We start from the raw sequence: 21,615 nt of genomic DNA on the forward strand, positions 1-21,615 counted from the left end.
CTATAACACCCCGGCCAGATGCACAAGTAACTCTGGGTCGGTTACGGAATGGATTTTCCCCTAAAGACAGATTCATTCGTAGGCAGAGTTCTTGAGCCTTCCCAAGCTAAGCCCAATCCGAGGTCTGACTTGCCCCCTTCTCCGGAGCCCCTCCCTATTTAGAGCCCGGTAAGTTTTTCACTCCGACCCAGGTATCTTTTCCCATTCCCTCGGGGTTGTGAGGTGTGAGCGCTGTGTCGCAGCTGGATCTCCAGATGCACCGAGTCACATTTGTCTCCCAAAAAAGCATATCCTAGAAAAATGAAAGTCTTTCCATTTTCCCCGTGGAAAGTCATCTAAGTCCCGTATTGGAGCTGCGAGATACAGAATCGTCTCTGCCAGTGCCCTGAGCCTCCTCCAACCCAGGGGAATGCGTGGGCTCCGGTCCGTCGGAAGCTTTTCTTCTGACGGGTCCAGCTTATTTCCAAATTGCCCCGAGCGAGCCGTCCCGCGGGCGCGCACGCCCTTTCGCGCAGCCTTTGAAGCCGGCTGGCGGGAGATTCCGGCCGCTTCCCTTTCGCAGGCAGAAGCCCGGCCGGGGAAGCCCCGGCTGCGCACGCCCATCCCCAGGCCCTCGGAGCTCCCAGCGGCCGCCGCAGCCCCGCGCACCACCTGCAAGCCCCGCGGCGTCGCAGCCCTTCTGTCTTTCCTCTGGGCATCGCTCCTTAGCTCGCGCCCTTCTCCCAGATTCCCGACCCCCGGCCCTGCTCCCGCCCTCTGCGCCTCGGCGGCTGCTGGGCCCGCTGCAAAGAGTTAAGAGCCGGCTCCCGAGACGGCTCCGGCGGCTCCGGGTCCCCAGGCCCCGCTCGCCGCTCCTGATTGGCTGAGCGCCTGTCAGTAGTAAAGAGTATCAGATGGCAAAGTTGGGACCTTCATAAAGGCGTGGTGGCGGTTCTCCGCAATCGCCGGCAGCCTATGACATCAGCCAGGAACGCCTGGGATGCCGCTGCTCCTGGCCAACCTCCGAGGAGGAGGAGGGTCCCGCCGGCTAAGAGTTAATTAGCCCCGCACTGCGAGGGGGGAGGCGCCAGTTTTCTGGGGACACTGGCTGCCACTGTACTCCTACCCAGGGGAGCTCACGGAGAGTTGGATGAATTCTAGGTTGTTAGCTGCGGTCAGCTGGGCTCCCGGGAGCCTGTTGCTGGTGGAGAACAGGGGGCGCCTGGCCAAGGGACCAGCGGCTTGCTGAGACTCAACATGACACTCCTGGGGTCTGAGCATTCCTTGCTGATTAGGAGCAAGTTCAGATCAGGTAGGGCGAAGGCATTTAGCATTCCTTCTTAAACTTTCCTCTTCTGCAATTCTCAACTCTAGAACTGCTTTCCAATAAATGTTTCAAAGCCTGCCAGGTCTCCCGCAACTTTGTTCCCCAAAAGCACACTGTGGAAGCGAAGAATTTTATTTGACTTTGGGGGCCTTTCGTGTCTTCCGTTGTAAGTGCTTTGGGTGGTTGAGTGTGGTGGTTCATCTGTGAAAAGGCCAATCCTTTTATTTTATTTTATCTTATTTTCTCTGCATCTATGAATAGAAATTTTGGAGGGGTACATTCGGAGGGAGCAACTTTGGAAATGAACAAATAAGGGATTTCAAGTTTGGGAGCTGCGTAGTATCAGTTATAATCGCTGAGAAGATGAACCTGATGTTGTGTGTTAGGTACAGGGGTCACTTAAAATGTAGCTAATCCAAACAAATGTATTTCCCAAAAAAAGTCACTTGGGGGAAGTAAAAATAGCAAATTTGGAGCACACCAAGTATTTAAAATGACATCACTGTAGAAAAAAAAAGAAAGCCCAGTGCCACAAATATTTTTTCCCAAACCATCTGATATTTATAAATAGAGAATTTCCCCTAAAATTTCTGTGTTAGTGGCACATGGAGAAACTTCTCAAAGGACGCTGAGTGGAGGTGAGTGGAAGGGAGAGACGGGAGCTCTGACCGCTTCTCCAGAGGGCTGGTACACGCGCCCATGGAAGGTGTCTGTGTGGGTCTCCACGTTTGGACAAAGCAACACTTGACTTCTGAAGTTATTTTTCAGTAGCTCTGTGTATAGTGTTGATTTTAGAAAACTGGTTAACAACACACTCAATAATGTAGGACTTCTACTTAGATTGATTACTTTTATGAGAACTCCGATGTGAGCATTAGACATAACAGGTGTGAGAAAGATGCTGGCATAGTTTGCTAAGCTAAATTTTCCTTAGCCCTTCTACATTGGGGCCAACTCAATTGTTTCACTTGGGATGGATGGTTCAAAAAGGAAAAATGTAGATGCTGGAAGGTAAGGTTCATCTATGACTTTCTTAGATGCCCTTGGTTTTTAGACGCCCGTGGGGTCAGCTGGAGATTTTCTTAGGATCTTCACTGTTGACGCAAGTTGAAAACTCAAGAGCTTAGGCGGTCACAAGCCTCACTGCCCCTGAAGCTCTGGGATGAGTCTGCCAGCCACCAGGGTCGGCAGTGGATTAAGTCCTTCCTTTCCTTTTCATGGTGAGGTGAGGCAGTTGATCTGTTAATTAGCTAGAGACCTCACCACTGCTTTGTATTTGGTCAAAACTGTAAGGCAACACTGCCACCTTTCTGAAGAAGAGAGGATGTAGATTTGTTTTGTATGAAGCTGCATTCAAATGCTTACTGGCCAGTTTAAATGTGGAGGGTCTGGTGGTGCTGGCTTTTCTCTAACAGGATTTGGTGATATACTTGATAGTAGACTTGCGAAATGCTCATCAATCTCTCCTTCAGCTAAAGCGCAGTGGAGAGGGAAGACAATGTTTGCAGCACTCCTGACTTCCATCTCAGTGGATTTGTGGAGTCCTGGTGTCTCCTAAGTAGACCCTGAAGACCCTGATCCTAGAGCTTCAGAGAATTCCAGCCTCACTTTTTTTAAAGTTGTGCAGGCCTTTGTGTCATAAGGAAAGGTAGCTTCGGGAAAACATGATATCAAAGCAGACGCGGGCATCCTTAATCCTCCCGTCGTTGATAAACAGGGAATCTGGAGTCTGAGATGCAAGCATTGTTAGTCTCTTGACAGACAGGAGGAAAAAAAACAAGTGGAATGTAAAACTTAGAAAATGTAATGTTTGAATGGTGGTTATTCTTTCCGGAGGGAATTACCCCTACAGCTGTGCCAGCACTGAGGTGGAGGCATGCTAACGAGAGGGTCTCTCCTTAAAAAAACGCCTTTTATTTTGTCACCAACAATGAACAAGGGCCTTGACTTTATTTTGATTTCTCTCTCTCTTTTGCTGTTTTCCCTTCTCCTTCATCATCTTCTTCTCCTCCTCCTCTTTCAGAAACAGCTCAAACTGTAAACTCATAAAACTGTTCCTATCTCACTGTGAATATTTGCTCTGATAGTAGATCGTGGTATTATGTATTCCGTTAAACATATTTCAAAAAATAAATGCAACAGAATGGTTCTGTGATTACAGCAAGAGACTCGCTGTGACAGGGTTTGTTTATAAGTGAGGAGATAACTGCTTTTACTCTCAAATCATCATCGATATCAACCATGGCCGACCAACTTTCTATAAGCTGTATTTGAGTGACCCCGTGATTAAGGACAAAATTATGCTACAGCAGCAGGAAGCTCTGAAAGTTTACATGTATGAACATGTTTAGTGACATAAACTCATTTGAGAAGCCAAAGGGTGTCCTGGTTGAGTGGGTGGGTCTTGGGGACCAGACTAGCTGGGTTTTTAATAGTCGTCTCTACTTATTAGCTACATGATCCTGAACGTTAGGTAAATTACATAATTCTCTGTGCCTCAACTTGCCTCACCTGAATAATGAGGATGACTATAGGGTCATTGTGAGAATTAAATGTGAAGTAGAGAACTTCGAAAATGCCCAGCCCTCAGAAGGCTCCTACAAAATATTTTTCTATTATTAATATTGAAGTGCAGTTGGACCCCCAGTTGGTCACTTTCTCTAAGTCTCAGTTATCTAATAGGTAAATGCTGAGGTTGGATTAGGCAATGTCTTAGACCCCTTTGGTAACATTTTATCATTCTCTGAAAACATGTAAAAATTGGCTGGGAACAAGTGTAGCTGTGACTGCGCTGTATGGCAATTGTGCATGAAGGAGAGGCAGTTTACATGAATGGAGTCATTTGTGCTGATTTTAAACTAACTGCATTTTTACAGTTTTTAATCTTGTGTTGTTTATTCAATATCTAATCAGTGTCACTATCAGCAGTTCTCTTCAATATCAATCCTTGTGTCCTACAAAACACACAGGGAGGTACGTATGTGTGCCACACACAGACACACACAGCCCTCAGACACATGGAAGTGGAGAGAGAGGTCCGTGAATGGATGTTGCTTCTAAAGAATCGTTGTGTTTCTTTTGCTTCTCTCTCTCTCTCTTTCCCACTTCCCCATCTTAAACCGCCCAAACGGAGGCAAAGTCTGGCAACTGCCATGACCTTGACTCCCACAAATATAAACTTGTTCAGTTTAGCAAATAAAAATACAGAATGCCCAGTTCAGTGTGAATTTCCAAGCAATAATGATTAATTTTTACTATATAGCAGTACTTGGGACATACTTTTCTCTGAAATCCAAATTTCACTGGGCCCTCTGTATTCTTTTTGGCAACCCTACCTACAGTCTGAGTGGTCTTTGATAAACACTTTCTGCTACCCCATCCAATATCCTATCAAGCTCTTGAGATTCTCTGGATTCCCAAGGACTCCTCAAAATGCAAAACTTGTGTTTTAGGCATGAAAGGAGAAAACTCCAAGTGGGGAGGGGGTACCATGAGAATGAACCCTAGGTCCTCTGGAGTACAGCCAGCTTATGGGTGAGGAAGAACGTGGGAGCTTCACCTCCGGTCTCTGGTCGTCTGGGAAGGTGGAAGGTAAGCTCAGCAGGCAGGCCGGTGCACAGGCAGCAGAGTATCCAGGGGTTGTAACTGTAGTTAAAAGAAGGCAAGGAACACGCAAAGCAGGCACTCTTGAGGCTGTGGCTGAACTCAGGTAGTGCGACCCCCCCCACTGTGTTCTTCTACTCCAATAGACCCAGGATCAGGCCTCCGGTGCCTGTAACTGGTTGCTTGTCCTTTCAGAGAGGGACATCTCAGCAGGACCCTGCAGTCATCTCTCTCTGTTGTTTCTCTATTCTCCATCCTTCAGACAACCTAAAATGACGACTGATTCCTACTTTAAGCTAAATCCTCAATACCTCTGGCACTGAATTTTCTCTCTCGGGACTTGAAGTTAGCCTAAGAGGTCGGCCCCCGAGATTTTTATCATTATGGACACTATTGAAGACATTTTCACCATGAGCTTGAGAGAAGCCCAGACTATCTACCTTCATTAGCAATTAGTTTTCTAGTTTAGAACAAATAATTTAACCTACAAGAGTGCCTTTCCCATGATCTGTAATATTTATGTATGTATATATAATTTAATTCACCTTTTTAGATCTCATTTTCACCTTCTACAAAATGGAGGGTTTTGACTGGTTCATATTTCAAGTTGTTTTTAGCCGTAAGATTCAATACTTTTCGAAGGGAGTGGCCATAAATATTTTTGTAAATGCTTGATCAAAGCATTACATATGAGAATACATTTTAATGCACCTTTAAAAATGAACATATTTTAATTTCTACATGGAATTTAAAAGTTAAAGGAACATTTGGGGTCTGGCTCAAGCTACCTGCTTCAGACCATTCCTGGCTCCTCAAGTTCAGCTGTATTCAATTCACTCACAGCCCTCACGCCCTTCCCTCACCATCTTAATCACTATAGCAAGAACCGCAACCCCCACCTTCCCTGCCCTAGTTTTATTCATAGCTCTTATCACCATTGAACAGACTAAACTGTTTTACTTGCTTATTTGCTTATTATTTGTCCATAACGGCAGAAATTATTACTTGTTTGTTTGTGTTTGTTTTTTATTTTTTATTCTCTAGCACCTAACACTGCTGGGCACGGAGAAGGTACCCATTAAATATATGTTGAATAAATATGTTTTATTCTTCCTCCAAAGTCTATTCAAAAACATTAAAAGCAAACAATATAGGTTTACTGTTAGGTGTGTGTTTGTGTGTGCTGAAACTGGAACAAAAAGAGAGGAGTGAATATAAATACAAAAGTCAAAGTCATAGCACAGTGGAAGATGCTAAATGAGGAGGTGGGGTGTAGCCCAAAGGTAAGAACCAGGTTATCCCCATTGTTCTTAGGTTAGTCAGTAGTTGTGTCCATGGGTTGTTAAGCAAATTAATTAAACAAAGGCTCAATGACGATGGTGTGACAGTGTGTCATGAACCAAGGATTGTGATTAATTCAATTCTGTGTACTCAAGGTACTTTAAAAAAAAAAACATATAAATTATTTAAGACCAGGAAGCGTGGCATTTGTCTTTTATCTGCTACAGCATACGACAGAAACAGTTAGCAAGATTGTGTCAAGTTGACTTGAACCAGATTGAATGTGCTCTACTCTAATTGGATTAAATTGAAGAATAACAGAAGTGCAGGGCAGAAGCAAAATGCTCCACCCAGGGTTAGAATTTTACATGCTTCAAAAAAGCCAAACCTGAATAGGAGATGTTGGAACAGACTGTTTTTCGTTTCCTTTATTTTCATCTAATTAGCAAGGCTTCCAGAGCATCTAATGAATGGTGAACGGGTATCCCACATCTCTGTCCAGATCAAGGGGGAGGACCTAGCAGGTGCATTTCACAGGTCTCTGCTTTCCTGGTTCCATTCCTTCTGTCCTGTGGGCCGAGTCACAGTGGGAGCTCATCTGGGACTCTGTGATCTTGGGAACATGTTTATATTCCCAGGGCTCTCTGGGCCTCTGTTTCCATATTGGTAAGATGACTCATGGTCTTCACGTCCTCATACCTCTATGAGGGAAAGATCTTTGTAGAATTATTAAGAGCTTCTTTCTGAAAAGAAAGAAATTAGTGAACCTGTATTCACTATGTGGAAATGGATTACTACTGGATCTGGTGGCATGTGAGTTGCATGAGAGTTCTTGCTTGTGTGTGGAGTAGTTAAAAGTTTTCGATAAACACAAATAGGATTAATAACAACAACCACCACCATTAGCCCAATAATAGTTTGCAGCCTTATGATTTTAGCACTTTGAATTTCTATTTTATTAGGCCGATAATGCTTATATGTTTCAGAATAGCTAGTAAGTCAAGCTTTACTTAACGAGATTTGGATCATTATTCTTAGATAAAACAGAAAGAGGTGTCCAATTTTTGTTAAAATAAAATGTATCATTTATCCCCAGAAATTTAGGATAAATAAAACTGTTTTGTGACTTTTATTTTTCCAGAGCATAGCAAAAGGTTCTCTGGAACCAATGAAGGGAGAATAATGTCCTTCTTTTCTCCTGCTAGTGAGGGAAGATAAGTTCTTTCGTTTCATTATTGGAGTACTTCTCTTATGAGTACAATCCCTCTGACTGATTGATGTTTGCTGTATTCAGCTACCTTAGATCACTAGAGAAGAAGTTGAATTCAAAGTGAATTAAGCCACTGTAATATTGTAAAATGTATGTATTGGGTCCTCCTAGCTCTCAGTTTGTGCAGCAATAATTAATGGATACACGGACCCTCAAATACTTAGTATATGTCTTTATCAGCAATCCCTTCTGACACCTCCATTTGAACTACTGCATTGAGTATCCTCAACTTGTATCTCCTTCCCCGTGGCCTCTTAAGTGGTACAAAAGCATTAATCAATCAGTAGATTCTCATAAAATGTGGTCAAGTAACCCCAGGCAATATCCCCATTTCACAGATGATGTGAAATGACTGGAAAATACTCCATAAACTATTCTGCCTTTTGTATTTCCGGAGACACTCTCTTTAGGAAGCCAATCTTGTTTCCTCCTGACTGCTTGGGCTGGTTTTTCAGTCCTAGGTAAAGTTCCACAAGGAACTTTTTGTTATTTATTGGAGACTTATTGCTCTGTCTGGAGCTTCTAAAAAATGATTCCAAAAAAGTTAAATCCAGAAAATGCTGTTCAACATTAACTGAATGATAGTTCAATTGCTCTCCTCCATACATTTATTTTTATCACTTATGTTCTCTTTCCATCCTTGTCCAGGTGCATAAAGATTTTTACAACGTGATAATCAGAGTATATACATAAGTTTATACTCAGCCTTTTCATCAGTTAGTGTAATAGCATAAATATTTTTCAAGAGGCTACATAGCAGCATAATTTTTGTTTTAAAGACTGTGTAATATTCCCCCAAGTGAGTGTATAGTAATTTACTATACTATAGTGTATAGCAATATAAACCTTTTCCACTTGTATTAGAAAATTAAGCCAGTTATAATCTTTATATTATAAATAACATGACTATGAAAATCTGTATGCATAACACTACTGTGAAATCCTTCATGTAAAGATAGAAAATATTTTCCTTCCTTTGGATTTTTTTGGAAGCTACTCATTATTTAGAGTAAATGCCTAAGTATGGAAATAATGGATTTGAATATTTATAAGCTGTAATGATGGCTAGTGTTTTTGGAGCACTTACAATGTAACAAACTTAACTTTAGGTCTATTTCTATTTGGCGATGAATGCTTGTCCCTACTGTACAACTAACTCAGAGTAACCTTGGGTACTTACCCACTGTTGGCTGGTATCTGATGAGCCTTTCGTACCTTTTCAGTAGAGATTGAACAGGAAAATAAGTAACAGTTGCCTAATGGCTTTGGAAACTTCCATGTGGTCTGCTATTTAGGGACCACCTGTTACCAAATATGACTCATGCCTCATCAAAAGGGAAGAGAAGAGGACTAGGAGTTACTGAACCTATTATCTGTGGGCATGTTTATCATCTCATTTAATCCTTACAAAAATGTGATTATTCCTATCTTAGAGATGAAGAAGCTGAGGCTCAAAAATGTTAGACAACTTGGAGGCCAGGTATAAACATGTTTGTTCCACTGTCCCATGAAGATTATCTTTATTATAACCTACAGCTCCTTTCTTTCTTTCCCCGCCCCACCCCATAACCATACACATGTACTTGACCCAGTAGATTTCATATGCCTCTTTCTGGGCTACAACTCCAGGCATATACCCAATTACTGCTATCGTCTTTGATTTCCTAGTGATGTATCAAGCTAGTTGTTTCTAGTACTTAACCTATAAATTACTCATGCCATTCCTACAAAGTCCCAGGGGTTTTAATAAAACTTGACTTTTTAAACCTCAGTTTATTTGAGAAAAAAAATTAAGAAAATTTTGAAAGGCAACAGCAAGAAGAGATTTGCTCTAAGACATCAAACATAGTTATAAAAGAAATATCTAACAGTTAATACCAGAAGTAAAACAATTATTATCAGTGGATCAGAATTGTGTGTATGTGCATGCATATACATATATACATTTATGGATATATGCATAGATTTAACCTCTGATAACAGTGACTGTTCAAATCTACAACAAAATAGGTAATGGATTTGTTGAGAAAATTGACTATCTCTTTGGAAATAAATACTTTGAGATATTTTATAATATACCTTAAAATAAACTCCATATGGATTAAAGAGCTAAGGAAACCTATAAAATATCTGAAGAAAACAGAGGAGAATAATTTTATCATCTCAGAGCAGGACAAGCCTTCCCAAACTTGTGGCCACGGCCAGGTTAGAAATAAAAATGGACATATTTGGTCACTTAAACATTTATAAACTCCACAGTAAAATATCAAAATAAATTTTAAGTCAAACTGTAAATTGAAAAAAATACTTGAAAATATACATGAGACAAAATTATTAAAAAGGGCTTATATGAACAATAAGATTTAAAGCAAACAACCTAAGGCAACGGCAATTCAAGGGGAAAAATAATCAGTCAGCACATGAAATATACTCAACTCACTAGCATTCAAGAAAATGCAAAGTGAAAGATCTAGATACTTTTTTTTTCTTCTTTTTTTTTTTTTGAGACGGAGTCTCACTCTGTTGCCCAGGCAGTGGTGCAGTGGTGCGATCTGGGCTCACTGCAAGCTCCGCCTCCCGGGTTCACGCCATTCTCCTGCCTCAACCTCCCGAGTAGCTGGGACTACCGGCGCCCGCCAGCATGTCCGGCTAATTTTTTGTGTTTTTAGTAGAGACAGAGTCACTGTGTTAGCCAGATGGTCTCGATCTCCTGACCTCATGATCTGCTGGCCTCAGCCTCCCAAAGTGCTGGGATTACAGGCATCAGTCACCACGCCTGGACTACTATTTTTTAGAAACTTCAAATTAACAAAATTTTAAAATGTTTATAATATTGAGTATTGAATAAGCATGAAGACACAGATACACCTATCATGTTAGTGAGCAATCCATACTGTAAAGTCTTAACAGATACAATTTTATTACAGTTTATAATGCCTAACCTAAAAAAGATGGAAACAGCATAAACGTCATCTGTAAGGGAATGAGTCATTAAATTACAATATATTCACAGTGTAGAATACAATAAAACACAATGCAAAGCAAAAATAAATGATAAAATTCTATATGAACTGGTGTGAAAAGATCTCCAAAACATATACTTAATTTTTTAAAATTCAGGTTATCAAACAATCCGGCAACATATTTTCATTTATGTTTTTTTAAAAGTATTGGCTGGGCGTGGTGGCTCACACCTGTAATCGCAGCACTTTGGGAGGCCAAGGCAGGCGGATCATGAGGTCAGGGGATTGAGACCATCCTCGGTAACACGGTGAAACCCCATCTCTACTAAAAGTACAAAAAATTAGCCCGGCATTGGTGGTGCCAGCCTGTAGTCCCAGCTACTTGGAAGGCTGAGGCAGGAGAATTAGTTGAAACCAGGAGGCGGAGGTTGCAGTGAGCCGAGATCGCACCACTGCACTCCAGCCTGGGTGACAGAGCGAGACTCCATCTCAAAAAATAAATAAATAAATAAATAGTATTTATATATAAGTACACAGAAAAAAAGTTTCAAAGATATAAGTAGAACTGTTGATTATGGTATCCACAGATACAGAGAGCAAGACCTTATCTTTCCTTTGCCATTTGCATCTTTTAAAATAAAACTGTATTCGTGTCTACCTAATTTTTAAATATGCCTAAAACATAAGAAGAAATTGACATCCTAGTAGCGGTGGGGGGAAAAAAAGCATATCTGTAAGTCTTTAATAAAGTAGGCAAAGATTTAAGTGAAGATTTAGAGGATGTGAACACTAAATAATATTTGATGACATATTTTAATCCTCTTACTTGACATAGAATACAATTTTAGACTTAGCACCCTCCCCCTGCACATACACACATGCACACACAGAAAGAAGACCATAAGACAGTAAAAAAAGAAATTTCTTTTAAAAGTTAAAAAACTTTAATCCCAACAAGTTGCGAATTAAAATATACCGAAGGTGCTAAAGCACACGCATGGAAAAAAAAACCCTGGAAAGACTCATTCTCAAAATGATTAGCTCTGGGTGGTGAGATTATGAGTAATTTTTAAATTTTCTTACGTTCTTTCTTATACTCTCGATTATGATTATCCAGTATCTCCTATACTGAGTATTATTTGTTTTTTAAGATATGGAGTGATGGGGAGCGGGTTAAGGATACCATATTTGCGTAGCAGCTCAATCAGGAGTTGGCTGAGTCCCTGAGAGGTTTAAGTTGTTCTTGAATTCTCATTAATCCTGGATCATGCTCACAACTCAAACTATAACAAATGAAACTTGCTTCTCAACTAAGGAACTGAAAACCCACAACTTTGCTATTAATTTTTGTTGGAAAATCTTAATGTATATCTGTGGTATAGGTATGCCATCTGACTGACTTGGTTTCAAATCCTGGCCTCCATCCTTATTGGTCGTATGATATGAACTCGAGTGCATGCCTTCAAGCTCTCAACCATCTATTTTCTATGTGTAAATGTGGAAACAAGAATGCCTCCTTCATTGGAAACTTTGGAGGCTTTAGTGGAAAAGTATATAAAAAGTGCTTGACATAGTGCAGGGATGTGCTGATGTACTCGATAAATGGTAGCAATTTTATCCACACATGAATATTAATTATATTTTAATTCACACTATGCGGCTATAAAAAAGAACAAGATCATGTTCTTTGCAGAGACATGAATGGAGCTGGAGGCCATTATCCTTAGCAAACTAACGCAAGAACAGACAACCAGATACCACATGTTCTCACTTACAAGTGGGAGTTCAATGATGAGAACACACGGACCCACAGAGGGGAACGATACATACTGGGGCCTGTTGGAGGGTGGAGGGTGGGATGAGGGAGAGAATCAGAAAAAATAACTAATGGGTACTAGGCTCAATACCTTGGTGATGAAATAATCTGTACAACGAACCACCATGACACACGTTTACCTATGTAACAAACCTGCACATCCTGCACATGTGCCCCTAAACTTAAAAGTTAAAAAAAGTGTATATTATCATATCAATGTTTATATCAATATGCTATGATATGTTAATTTACAATGTTTTAAAGTGATCTGTTATAATAAGATATCATATTGATTCTAAATTAACAATGAATTTCTCATGAATTTCTCTTAAGATTCGCTGCCCAGTTATTATCATTTCTCTTTTTTTTTTTTTTTTTTTTTTGAGATGGAGTCTCACTCTGTCCCCAGGCTGGAGTACAGTGGCACTATCTCGGCTCACTGCAACCTCTGCCTCGCAGGTTCCAGCGATTCTCCTGCCTCAGCCTCCCGAGTAGCTGGGACTACAGGCGTGCACCACCATGTCCGGCTAATTTTTGTATTTTTAGTAGAGGCGGGGTTTCACCCTGTTGTCCAGGATGGTCTCGATCTCCTGACCTCGTGATTTGCCTGCCTCAGCCTCCCAAAGTGCTGATATTACAGGCGTGTGCCACCGTGCCCAGCCTATCATTTCTTTTTACCCCAGATTGTGCTTGAGAGTTATGAAGCTAATTATTGTCGTTATATAACTTATATTGTATTTTGCAGAGTGTTTTATATATCTATCATCATTTATTTTTTTCCTTTCAAAAAAAAACTGAAAAGGCATAATAATTATACTTATTCTCCAGTGAGGTGTGGTTTTATTCTGGATCTGGTCCTTTGATGCCTCTGAAGACAGTGCCAAGCCTTGTCTGGGTCTCAGCAAGATCACTACATGCTATGAGGACCAGCAAAGGCTCATGGCTGAGCCCAGATCCTCTTCTCTGATAATTGAGAATGCTGTTCTGTCTAAATATAAAACCAAAGAGAGAGAGCTGGAGAGAGCTCTAGAGAACAAAGTTTTGAGGATAGACAGCTGGGGGCAGGCTTCCAAATTATAGCACCTCATCTTTCTTTGATGTATTCAACTCTCTTCCCCACCAAAAAAGATCATATTCATTAATATTTTTATTTATTTATTTATTTTTATTATTATTATTATTATTATTATTATTTGAGACTGAGTCTCACTCTGTCGCCGAGGCTGGAGTGCACTGGCGCGATCTCGGCTCACTGCAAGCTCTGCCTCCCGAATTCACGCCATTCTCCTGCCTCAGGCTCCCGAGTAGCTGGGATTACAGGCATGCGTCGCCATGCCTAGCTAATGTTTGGTTTGTTGTTGTTGTTGTTTTTGTTGTTGTTTGAGATGGAGTCTCTCTCTGTTGCCCAAACTGGAGTGCAGTGGCGCCATCTCGGCTCACTGCAAGCTCCGCTTCCCGGGTTCACGCCATTCTCCTGCCTCAGCCTCCCGAGTAGCTGGGACTACAGGCGCCGCCACCACGCCCGGCTAATTTTTTGTATTTTTTTAGTAGAGACGGGGTTTCACCGTGTTAGCCAAGATGGTTTCGATCTCCTGACCTCGTGATATTTTTCTACCAATTCTGTAAGATGACAAGTTTGATTGTACACATGACGTTACTGAGTTTCCAGAGACATTAAGAAATTGGCCCAAGGTCACCCAGTAGATTCAGACCTAGAACTCTCATTTCAGGGCTTACAAAATCAAATTTACCACATGGTCCCCCAGAGGAATGGGCAGCCCAGGGGAACGCAGGTTTTTCAGATAGGCAGATACCTGGCGTTTAACCCATTTCCTCTCTCAACCTAACAGTCCGTCTGCTTAAAGCTTTTATTTTATTTTATTTTTTATTTTTTTTAAACATGGTAGCCATCTGCACTGGCTTCAAGGTTGAAAGAATGAGATGAGAAGGAGAGATGGAAAATTCAGCAAGTGTAACTCAGGGTTGGCTGGGACAGGAGGAGAGAATGAGGCATAGGGATAGCAAAGGAATCCTTGGCTTAGCAGAAATGCAGCCTTCACAAAGGATTGTGTTCTTAACACATAGATTAGAACCTGGCACTAGAGAACGTCCCAGAGACAGAAAGTATTCTCAAGCGTCATGTTTCGTTGTTTCAAAACCTTGTGTCTAACGGTAGAGCCAGGATTATTTTCTAACATTTAAAGAATGGTTCATAGACCTATATTTAGATATATGTATAAGCATATGTTTGTATATGATATATAACATATATATAGTATGAGAGAGTTAAGGATTTATCTTTGAAGATGCTCTTTGCAATGATATATATGCTACAGTAAAACTGAGGGAAACCTGGAGATGCTTAACAAAAAGAAAATATTTAAATACATCAAAAATGGGATTTACCATGCGCGTTAAATATGGTGTTTTCAAAGGATCATGAGATGCAAAGCTGTTTACAATGCAAGAAGGAGGTTTCAGAGTTGCATGTGATACAATCCCAATTCTTGAGAACTTGTAGGGTAGGTAGGTGCCTTTTTATATCCATGCTCAGGCATATGAATCAGAAGAAAAAAGGCAAAGTATTAGCAGATGCTGCTTATCACTGCAGACTTGAATTCCTATTAATTTTGCCTTTCATCTTGAAACTTTTATACATTTTTCAAATTTTCTATAATGAACATGCACTTGTTTTATAGTCAGAAAAGGTAATATATGCTTTAAACGCTATAATAGAATAGTATATATCACAAGCTTAACTTAGGCTCTCAAAAGAACTTAAACCTATATTCAAGAACCACAGCCCCATGGAATGAAGACTCTTTATTTTAGAAGAACTGCTTTGCCTCATAAAATACACCCTTTCTTCCAAACTCTAATTCCCCTAACTCTTATTCAGCTACTTAGTGGATACCCACGGTTAACCTCGTTAATCTTCATATGGTAATTTACTAGGGCTAAAGGGCTCTTAATTTGACCACTATAATTACCTTAGAGGTGAGTATAATGATGTCCCTCTTACAGGGATGGGAAACTAAGGTACAGAAAGGGGAATGACCTGCCCAAATTTACACGTACAGTATGGTGAAGCAGCACTTGAACTCAGATCTCCTGGCACTAAATCTTGTGGCCTCTCTCGATGAACGAGCGAACACCAGAAGGCATAAATCTGAGTCCCTTTGTCTCAGGCATCTCTGCAGCAATAGCTTTCAAGGAACACGGGTCAAATGGCAGGTCCTTTTCCCGGAGGCCCCTCCCGCCGGCCCCGGGCGTGTGTGCACGCTGTCTGCTTAATTCGCTCATGGCTCTGTGCCACAGAATACATAAACAAGTGGGGAAAGCCTCAGAGAGGAATCTTGGTGCCCAAATGGAGCAATTTGTCTTCTGCAATTATTGTTTGAAATTGTTTATGTCAGTTGCCGAGTTTCTGTTCTGTACTTTAGGGACCTGTTTGTGATGGAAGGAAAATTTCCCCACCGCGGAACAGCCATGCTAGCTGGACACTTGCAGTGACAGTGTTGTCAGCTCCTTCCCAGTCCTCCCTGACTTAGAGAGGGGTTTGATGAGGTTCCCTACACCCCAACAGAGCACCCCAGGAACTCTCTGATGCTCACATGCCTGCTGCATGTGCTAACTAATTTAATCCTTACAACAATCCTGTAAGGAGGTACCGTTGTTCCAGTCCTCCCATCCATGGAAGAAGAAACCAAGCCCCCAGCACTGAAGGAACTGTCACAAAATCCCATGCCTTGTAAATGGAAAAGCTGGGGCTTGGTCTCACGCACCTTTGGTTTGTAAGTCCATGCTTGTGACTGCTACCCTGTACTGCTTCTCACAAGCACCCAAACCAGTCAGAGCTGGCTTGAGCCATCTGACTTTGCCATCCCATCCTCCCGGTGAGCATGTGGACTGTGAATTCTGCCCTCTAAGTGACATCGTAAGCCCCGAGGCATTTCCACTTGAGGTTTTTGTTCCCTATTCCTCTAGTGTCTTATTTTAACATGAAAGCCTGAAGCTCACAAACCTGGCAGCTTTGTGAGTGAGAGAGAATTCCTTTTGAGGCATGAATTAGTCTTCTTCAAATGTTTTGACAAGCTGAGAGTGTGGTGCTTAGGGAAAGAATAGCTTCGCAGTGTTCGTGTGAACAGACACCTTGCTAAAACAACTTGAGCCCATGCATGAGGCTCAATCATTGAAATCACAAATCACTGCATGGTAATTCTGAGACCAAGCATTTTGGCTTTCAGTATTCTCTTGGTTTTGACTCGCCAAATGCCCAGCACTAGATGCTGGCCTGAATTCACGTCTCTTAATCTCCCTAAAGGAAGCAGAGCCAGGACATCCCTTAGGATGAAGAAAGAACAGTGTGTGCCTGGTCTCAGCCCCCCTGCTTGAGTGCTCTCCTGTAAGGGTCACTGAGGCCAGCCCAGCACCCGCCAGAGCACACCTTGTTCCTTGAGACCATCAAGGGCTACCTCAGTGACCTGATCATCATTTTCACCTCCTCCTCTCTGGGTACTCCCTGCAGTAGATGAGCAAACAGTCGGGCCTATGTTATTCTTGGTCAGTGAATACAACAAACAACAGCACGCAGGGCAACATTTGGCTAGGGAACAGTTATCATCGGTACCTGGAATCAGAAGGCAAGGAGCAGAGTGTACTCAGGCATTAGCACTCCACACAAAAATAATCCCTGGCTCTCAGCCTTGTTTGGGAAACGTGGCCAGAATTGGGGCAAGACCGATGCGGATAACCGGGTCTCTCATTTCACCTTCTCCCAGCATTCTGTCAGCCACCCTCTTCATTTTACCGGGAAATTTGATGCTTCTGTATGCCAAGGAGGAACATGTTGGACCCACAGGTGACACGGGCCACTGGTGAGGAAGAGTGGCTTTGTCCTAGAGTCAGATAATGCCAGGCAAAGAAAAGAATTTGGTGGTGAACCACACATAGGAAGAGAACAGGAGAGTTGTATCTATGATATGTGCCACACAGTATCAGCTTCCAGCTCTGGAGGAGACCAGAAGCCTCTGATGGTGGTCCTGCTTGTTACTTTCCAGGAAATCATTCATCAGCCAACAGCTTTCCCAAAGACCTATGCCTGGTAGTGTCCTTGAAGGCAATAATGTCAAGGTCAAAGATTACATATGAAGGTGCGTCCAACTAAACCTGGGGTAGGATTCAACAGAAAAGGGAAGGTAAAAGACTAAATTATAAACAGGTACCACTGTCCTTTTCGTAGAGAGAGTTTTCAGTGGGCTCATGCTCTGTTGTATCCAGGGTTTGTGATCTTGACCTGGCATCTTATGGAGAGGATGCAACATAAATAGCCATTCAAGCTGCTGTTCATCACCTGCTTAACCGAGATCCTAAGTATGATAACTGCCATGTGCATTCTGTCAGGAGTGTACATTCTGCTCACTTTTACAAACACCTGCATCCATATACCCAGAAGTCTTTGATTGGTAGAACAGGATTTATTTATTTATTTATTTATTTTTTTGAGACGGAGTCTCACTCTGTTGCCCAGGCTGGAGTGCAGTGGCCGGATCTCAGCTCACTGCAAGCTCTGCCTCCTGGGTTCACGCCATTCTCCTGCCTCAGCCTCCTGAGTAGCTGGGACTACAGGCGCCCGCCACCACGCCCAGCTAGTTTTTTGTATTTTTTAGTAGAGACGGGGTTTCACCGTGTTAGCCAGGATGGTCTCGATCTCCTGACCTCGTGATCCGCCTGTCTCGGCCTCCCAAAGTGCTGGGATTACAGGCTTGAGCCCCCGCGCCCGACCTGCAGAACAGGATTTAGAAGTAGATCTCAAAGCTTTACCTGGCTGTGCTGACAGCTTTCTGCCACCACAGGTTGCCCCTCTTCAACAATGATCATATGGAGCCTCTTGGTTTGCAAATAATAGAGAATCAAACACTAGAAACCCTGAACAAGCTTAAGCAAAAAGGAACACTTATTATAAACAAACTAGGGTGTCTCATCAAACTGAATGACAGAAATGTGTTTGCGACTTGGGTGGAAATAAGCTGCAATTGGGGATTTGAACACTTTCAGGCCACTTTCTTGGCTGTCTTCTATGCTCCGTCTTCTCCCGCAATATAGGCTGGCTTTGTTTCTCAATTCACGTGGGTGAAAATGGCCACCTCCGACTGCTGTTGAATTTTCTCTTTCAGTCCCATTTCCAAAATTCCTAGGGAGAAGCTCAGCCTGGCTGGGGGGATGCCCATCCTCAGAACAAAAACTGGAACTAGGAAGAGAGGCAAAACCTGTGTGGATGGCAGAGGAGAAAAGCATTTCCTATTAAACGCAGTGGAAAACCATTTCAGACGAGAATGAAAGAGACACTGGCTTCCCCTCCTTTCTTTCTTTCGTCACTGCCACCAACAACTTTACTGTCAGTGCCTGTCTCTCCTTGTCTTCCTCTGTCAGTTTCTCTCTCTCTCTCTCCCCCTCTCTCTCCCCCACCCCGCCCCGCTCCTTCTCTCTCTCTCTCTCTCATTCTTTCTCTCTTTCTTATCAGGCCTGTCAAGTCTTTTGGGAATGAAAATTACTCACACATACACAGACACACACACACATACACACACAAGCTGTTGTTAGGTAGAACTGGAAGGAGGCAAATTAAACGCGATGGGCCTGACGACTCCATTTATTTATTTGTTTAAGTTTTCTGAGAGGCCAGAAAAACCTTCCCTAATTCCCAAACTACACGAAGCTCCTGGCGTGACACTCCCCAAATTGTAATTATTTAACATCTTTCTACCTCCCTAGGCTGTAATCTCTCCATAGGCAAAACTTGTGACAGTTTTATTCATAGCTGGATCCCTCATGTCTAAGAGAGTGTTTGGACATACAGTACGTGATCAGTAAATATTGAATGAATGAAACGAATGAATGGAGAAATGAATGACATTAGCATGTTCACCTTACTGGCAAATTCCCAGATGAAGACATTACTTCAAAGGCTCCTGGCAGCCCTACCAATTTGGCTACCAATAATCATAGTAATAGTGCTTTTGGTTTTTTTCAAAAGTCTGATCAAAGAGTGTGTCATATAAGTGAGTTTAATTCGCATCTCTCTCTTTCTCTCATCCTCTCTCTCTCTCTCTCTCCATTTTTCATTAATTTATTATTAAGACATAGCAATTCTTTTTTCCCACTTGTTTCTCAAAGTTGCCCTCTTTGTTTTATTCCCAAGTGGACTTTCTTGCCTTATCCATGGATCATAATGAGAGTCTGTAAACCAACCCTGTCTCTTCCCATCATCCTTGCATCAGATGAGTCCTCCTAAAATGTCAACCTTACTGAATTACTCTGCTGCTCAAAAAAAAATGCCAGTGTAGCCCGCTTTCTACAGGATAAAGTACGAAGTAGCATCCATGGCTCTCTGTTTCTGAATTCCTAACTCCTGTTACAGTGTTATCTCTTAGCGCTCAGGAATAGAAACATTTTCCTTGAATCAGGCAATGTCTAGAGGAACACTACATATTTTATGGAGCGCTGTGCAAAATGACAGTGCAGGATCCCTTGTTCGAAAATGATTAAGAATTTCACAACGGTGACCGGGCGCGGTGGCTCACGCCTGTAATCCCAGCACTTTGGGAGGCCGAGGTGGGTGGAGGACGAGGTCAGGAATTCAAGACCAGCCTGGCCAACATAGTGAAACCCCGTCTCTACTAAAACATACAAAAATTATCCGGGCATGGTGGCACGTGCCGGTAGTCCCAGCTACTCGGGAGGCTGAGGCAGGAGAATCGCTTGAACTGGGGAGGTGGAGGTTGCAGTGAGCCTAGATGGCACCACTTCACTCCAGCGGGGGAAACAGAGTGAGAATTTGTCTCAAAAAAAAAAAAAAAGAATTTCACAATGATGATAGCACCTCATCAAACCAAACACAGGGTCCTTCTAAAAATGGGACTCAGTCACAGCACAAGTTATATGCTTATGAAGCCAGCCCCGGGTAGGAAGTGCCATGTTTATTTCAGATTTAAGATTTTATTCATTTTGGGCCAGGCATAGTGGCTCATGCCTGTAATCCCGGCACTTTGGGAGGCCGTCAGGTGGATAACTTGAGGTCAGGAGTTCGAGACTAGCCTGGCCAACATGGTGAAACCCCATCTCTACTAAAAATAGAAAAAATATTAGCCAGACATGGTAGCACACGCCTGTAATCCCAGCTACTTGGGAGGCCAAGGCACAAGAAATGCTTAAACCCAAGAGACAGAGGTTGGCAGTGAGCCAGGATCACACTACTGCACTCCAGTCTGGGTGACAGAGTAAGACCCTGTCTCAACAAAAAAAAAAAAAAGCAGGGGGTCTGGGCACGGTGGCTCACGCCTGTAATCCCAGCAATCTGGGAGGCCGAGGTCGGTGGATCACTTGAGGTCAGGAGTTCAAGACCAGCCTGGGCAACAGGGTGAAACCCGGTCTGTACTAAAAATACAAAAGATTAGCCAGGTGTGGTGGTGCATGCCTATAATACCAGCTACTCGGGAGGCTGAGGCAGGAGAATCACTTGAACCCAGGAGGCGGAGGTTGCGGTGAGCCGAGATCATGCCACTGCACTCCATCCTGGGAGACAGATTGAGACTGGCTTAAAAAAAAAAAAGAAAAAGAAGTTTTATTTATTTTATTTTGTTGGTCAAGAATACCCTTTTTGCATCTTACCCATAAATTTCTCACTTGAAGAGTTAAAGGTTCAGTTCTTCTGCCCTTGGTAGCCTTCTACATATATGGATTATTTAAGAACATGTTGCCTAACACTTGGTTTAGTTAACTCAAGCGTGTGTATCTTTTTCTTCATCAGAGTATTTATGACTTAAATTGCTTTGTATAATTCCTGGTGCTTAGAGGTACCTCAACAGTTAGCAAGGAATTATTCAATACTATTTGAGAACTTGAGTTGGAAGATACACACACGAATGCATGAGCACCAGGCTGGCCTTACCTTACCCAAAGCCTTCTGGAGTCACCATAGAAGTAATAGCTGTTCTAGTTGACATTTCCCTCTCAAGCATCACTTTGAGACCCTGCATTTCACCTTAACCTCTTAGACCCCGTGGTGAGATATGCTTTACAATCTTGCAGCCTTTTCCTGTCCTTTGAACATAACACTAAGAACTATTACAAGACATACTGTAATCTCATGGGAAAAACTTGAGATTAAGAGGAATCTCAGAACCGTGAATTTGGAGACTTACAAAAACAGACCTTAGTCAAAAATGAAGCCAAATGTCATGAAATGTTAGCCCTCCAAGGAGCCTTTGACATCATCAACTCATCTCTCTTGCTTTACAGAGGAGGAAACTGAAGCTGCAGAGGTGTCTCGGCCAAGGTCATATGGCTATTTAGTGGGTGGATCAAGGGCTCTTCT

General features: G+C 42.3%; 1 protein-coding gene across 2 annotated transcripts in view; it reads left to right on the top strand.

Moving 5' to 3' along the window:
• Positions 1 to 793: 793 nt before the first annotated feature.
• Positions 794 to 21,615, top strand: part of MYOCD (myocardin) — a 99,605-nt gene continuing 78,783 nt past the window's right edge. The window contains exon 1 of one of the 2 annotated variants that reach the window (XM_021928180.2): positions 794 to 1,291. In XM_021928180.2, coding sequence (XP_021783872.2) covers positions 1,237 to 1,291 — 55 coding nt within the window. In that variant the 5' untranslated portion in view covers positions 794 to 1,236. The remainder of the gene's footprint in view (positions 1,292 to 21,615) is intronic. The other variant, XM_021928181.2, reaches the window with a different exon arrangement.

The sequence above is a fragment of the Papio anubis genome, chromosome 17 (genome assembly GCF_008728515.1).
Source record: "Papio anubis isolate 15944 chromosome 17, Panubis1.0, whole genome shotgun sequence".
In the NCBI taxonomy this organism is placed as follows: domain Eukaryota; kingdom Metazoa; phylum Chordata; class Mammalia; order Primates; family Cercopithecidae; genus Papio; species Papio anubis.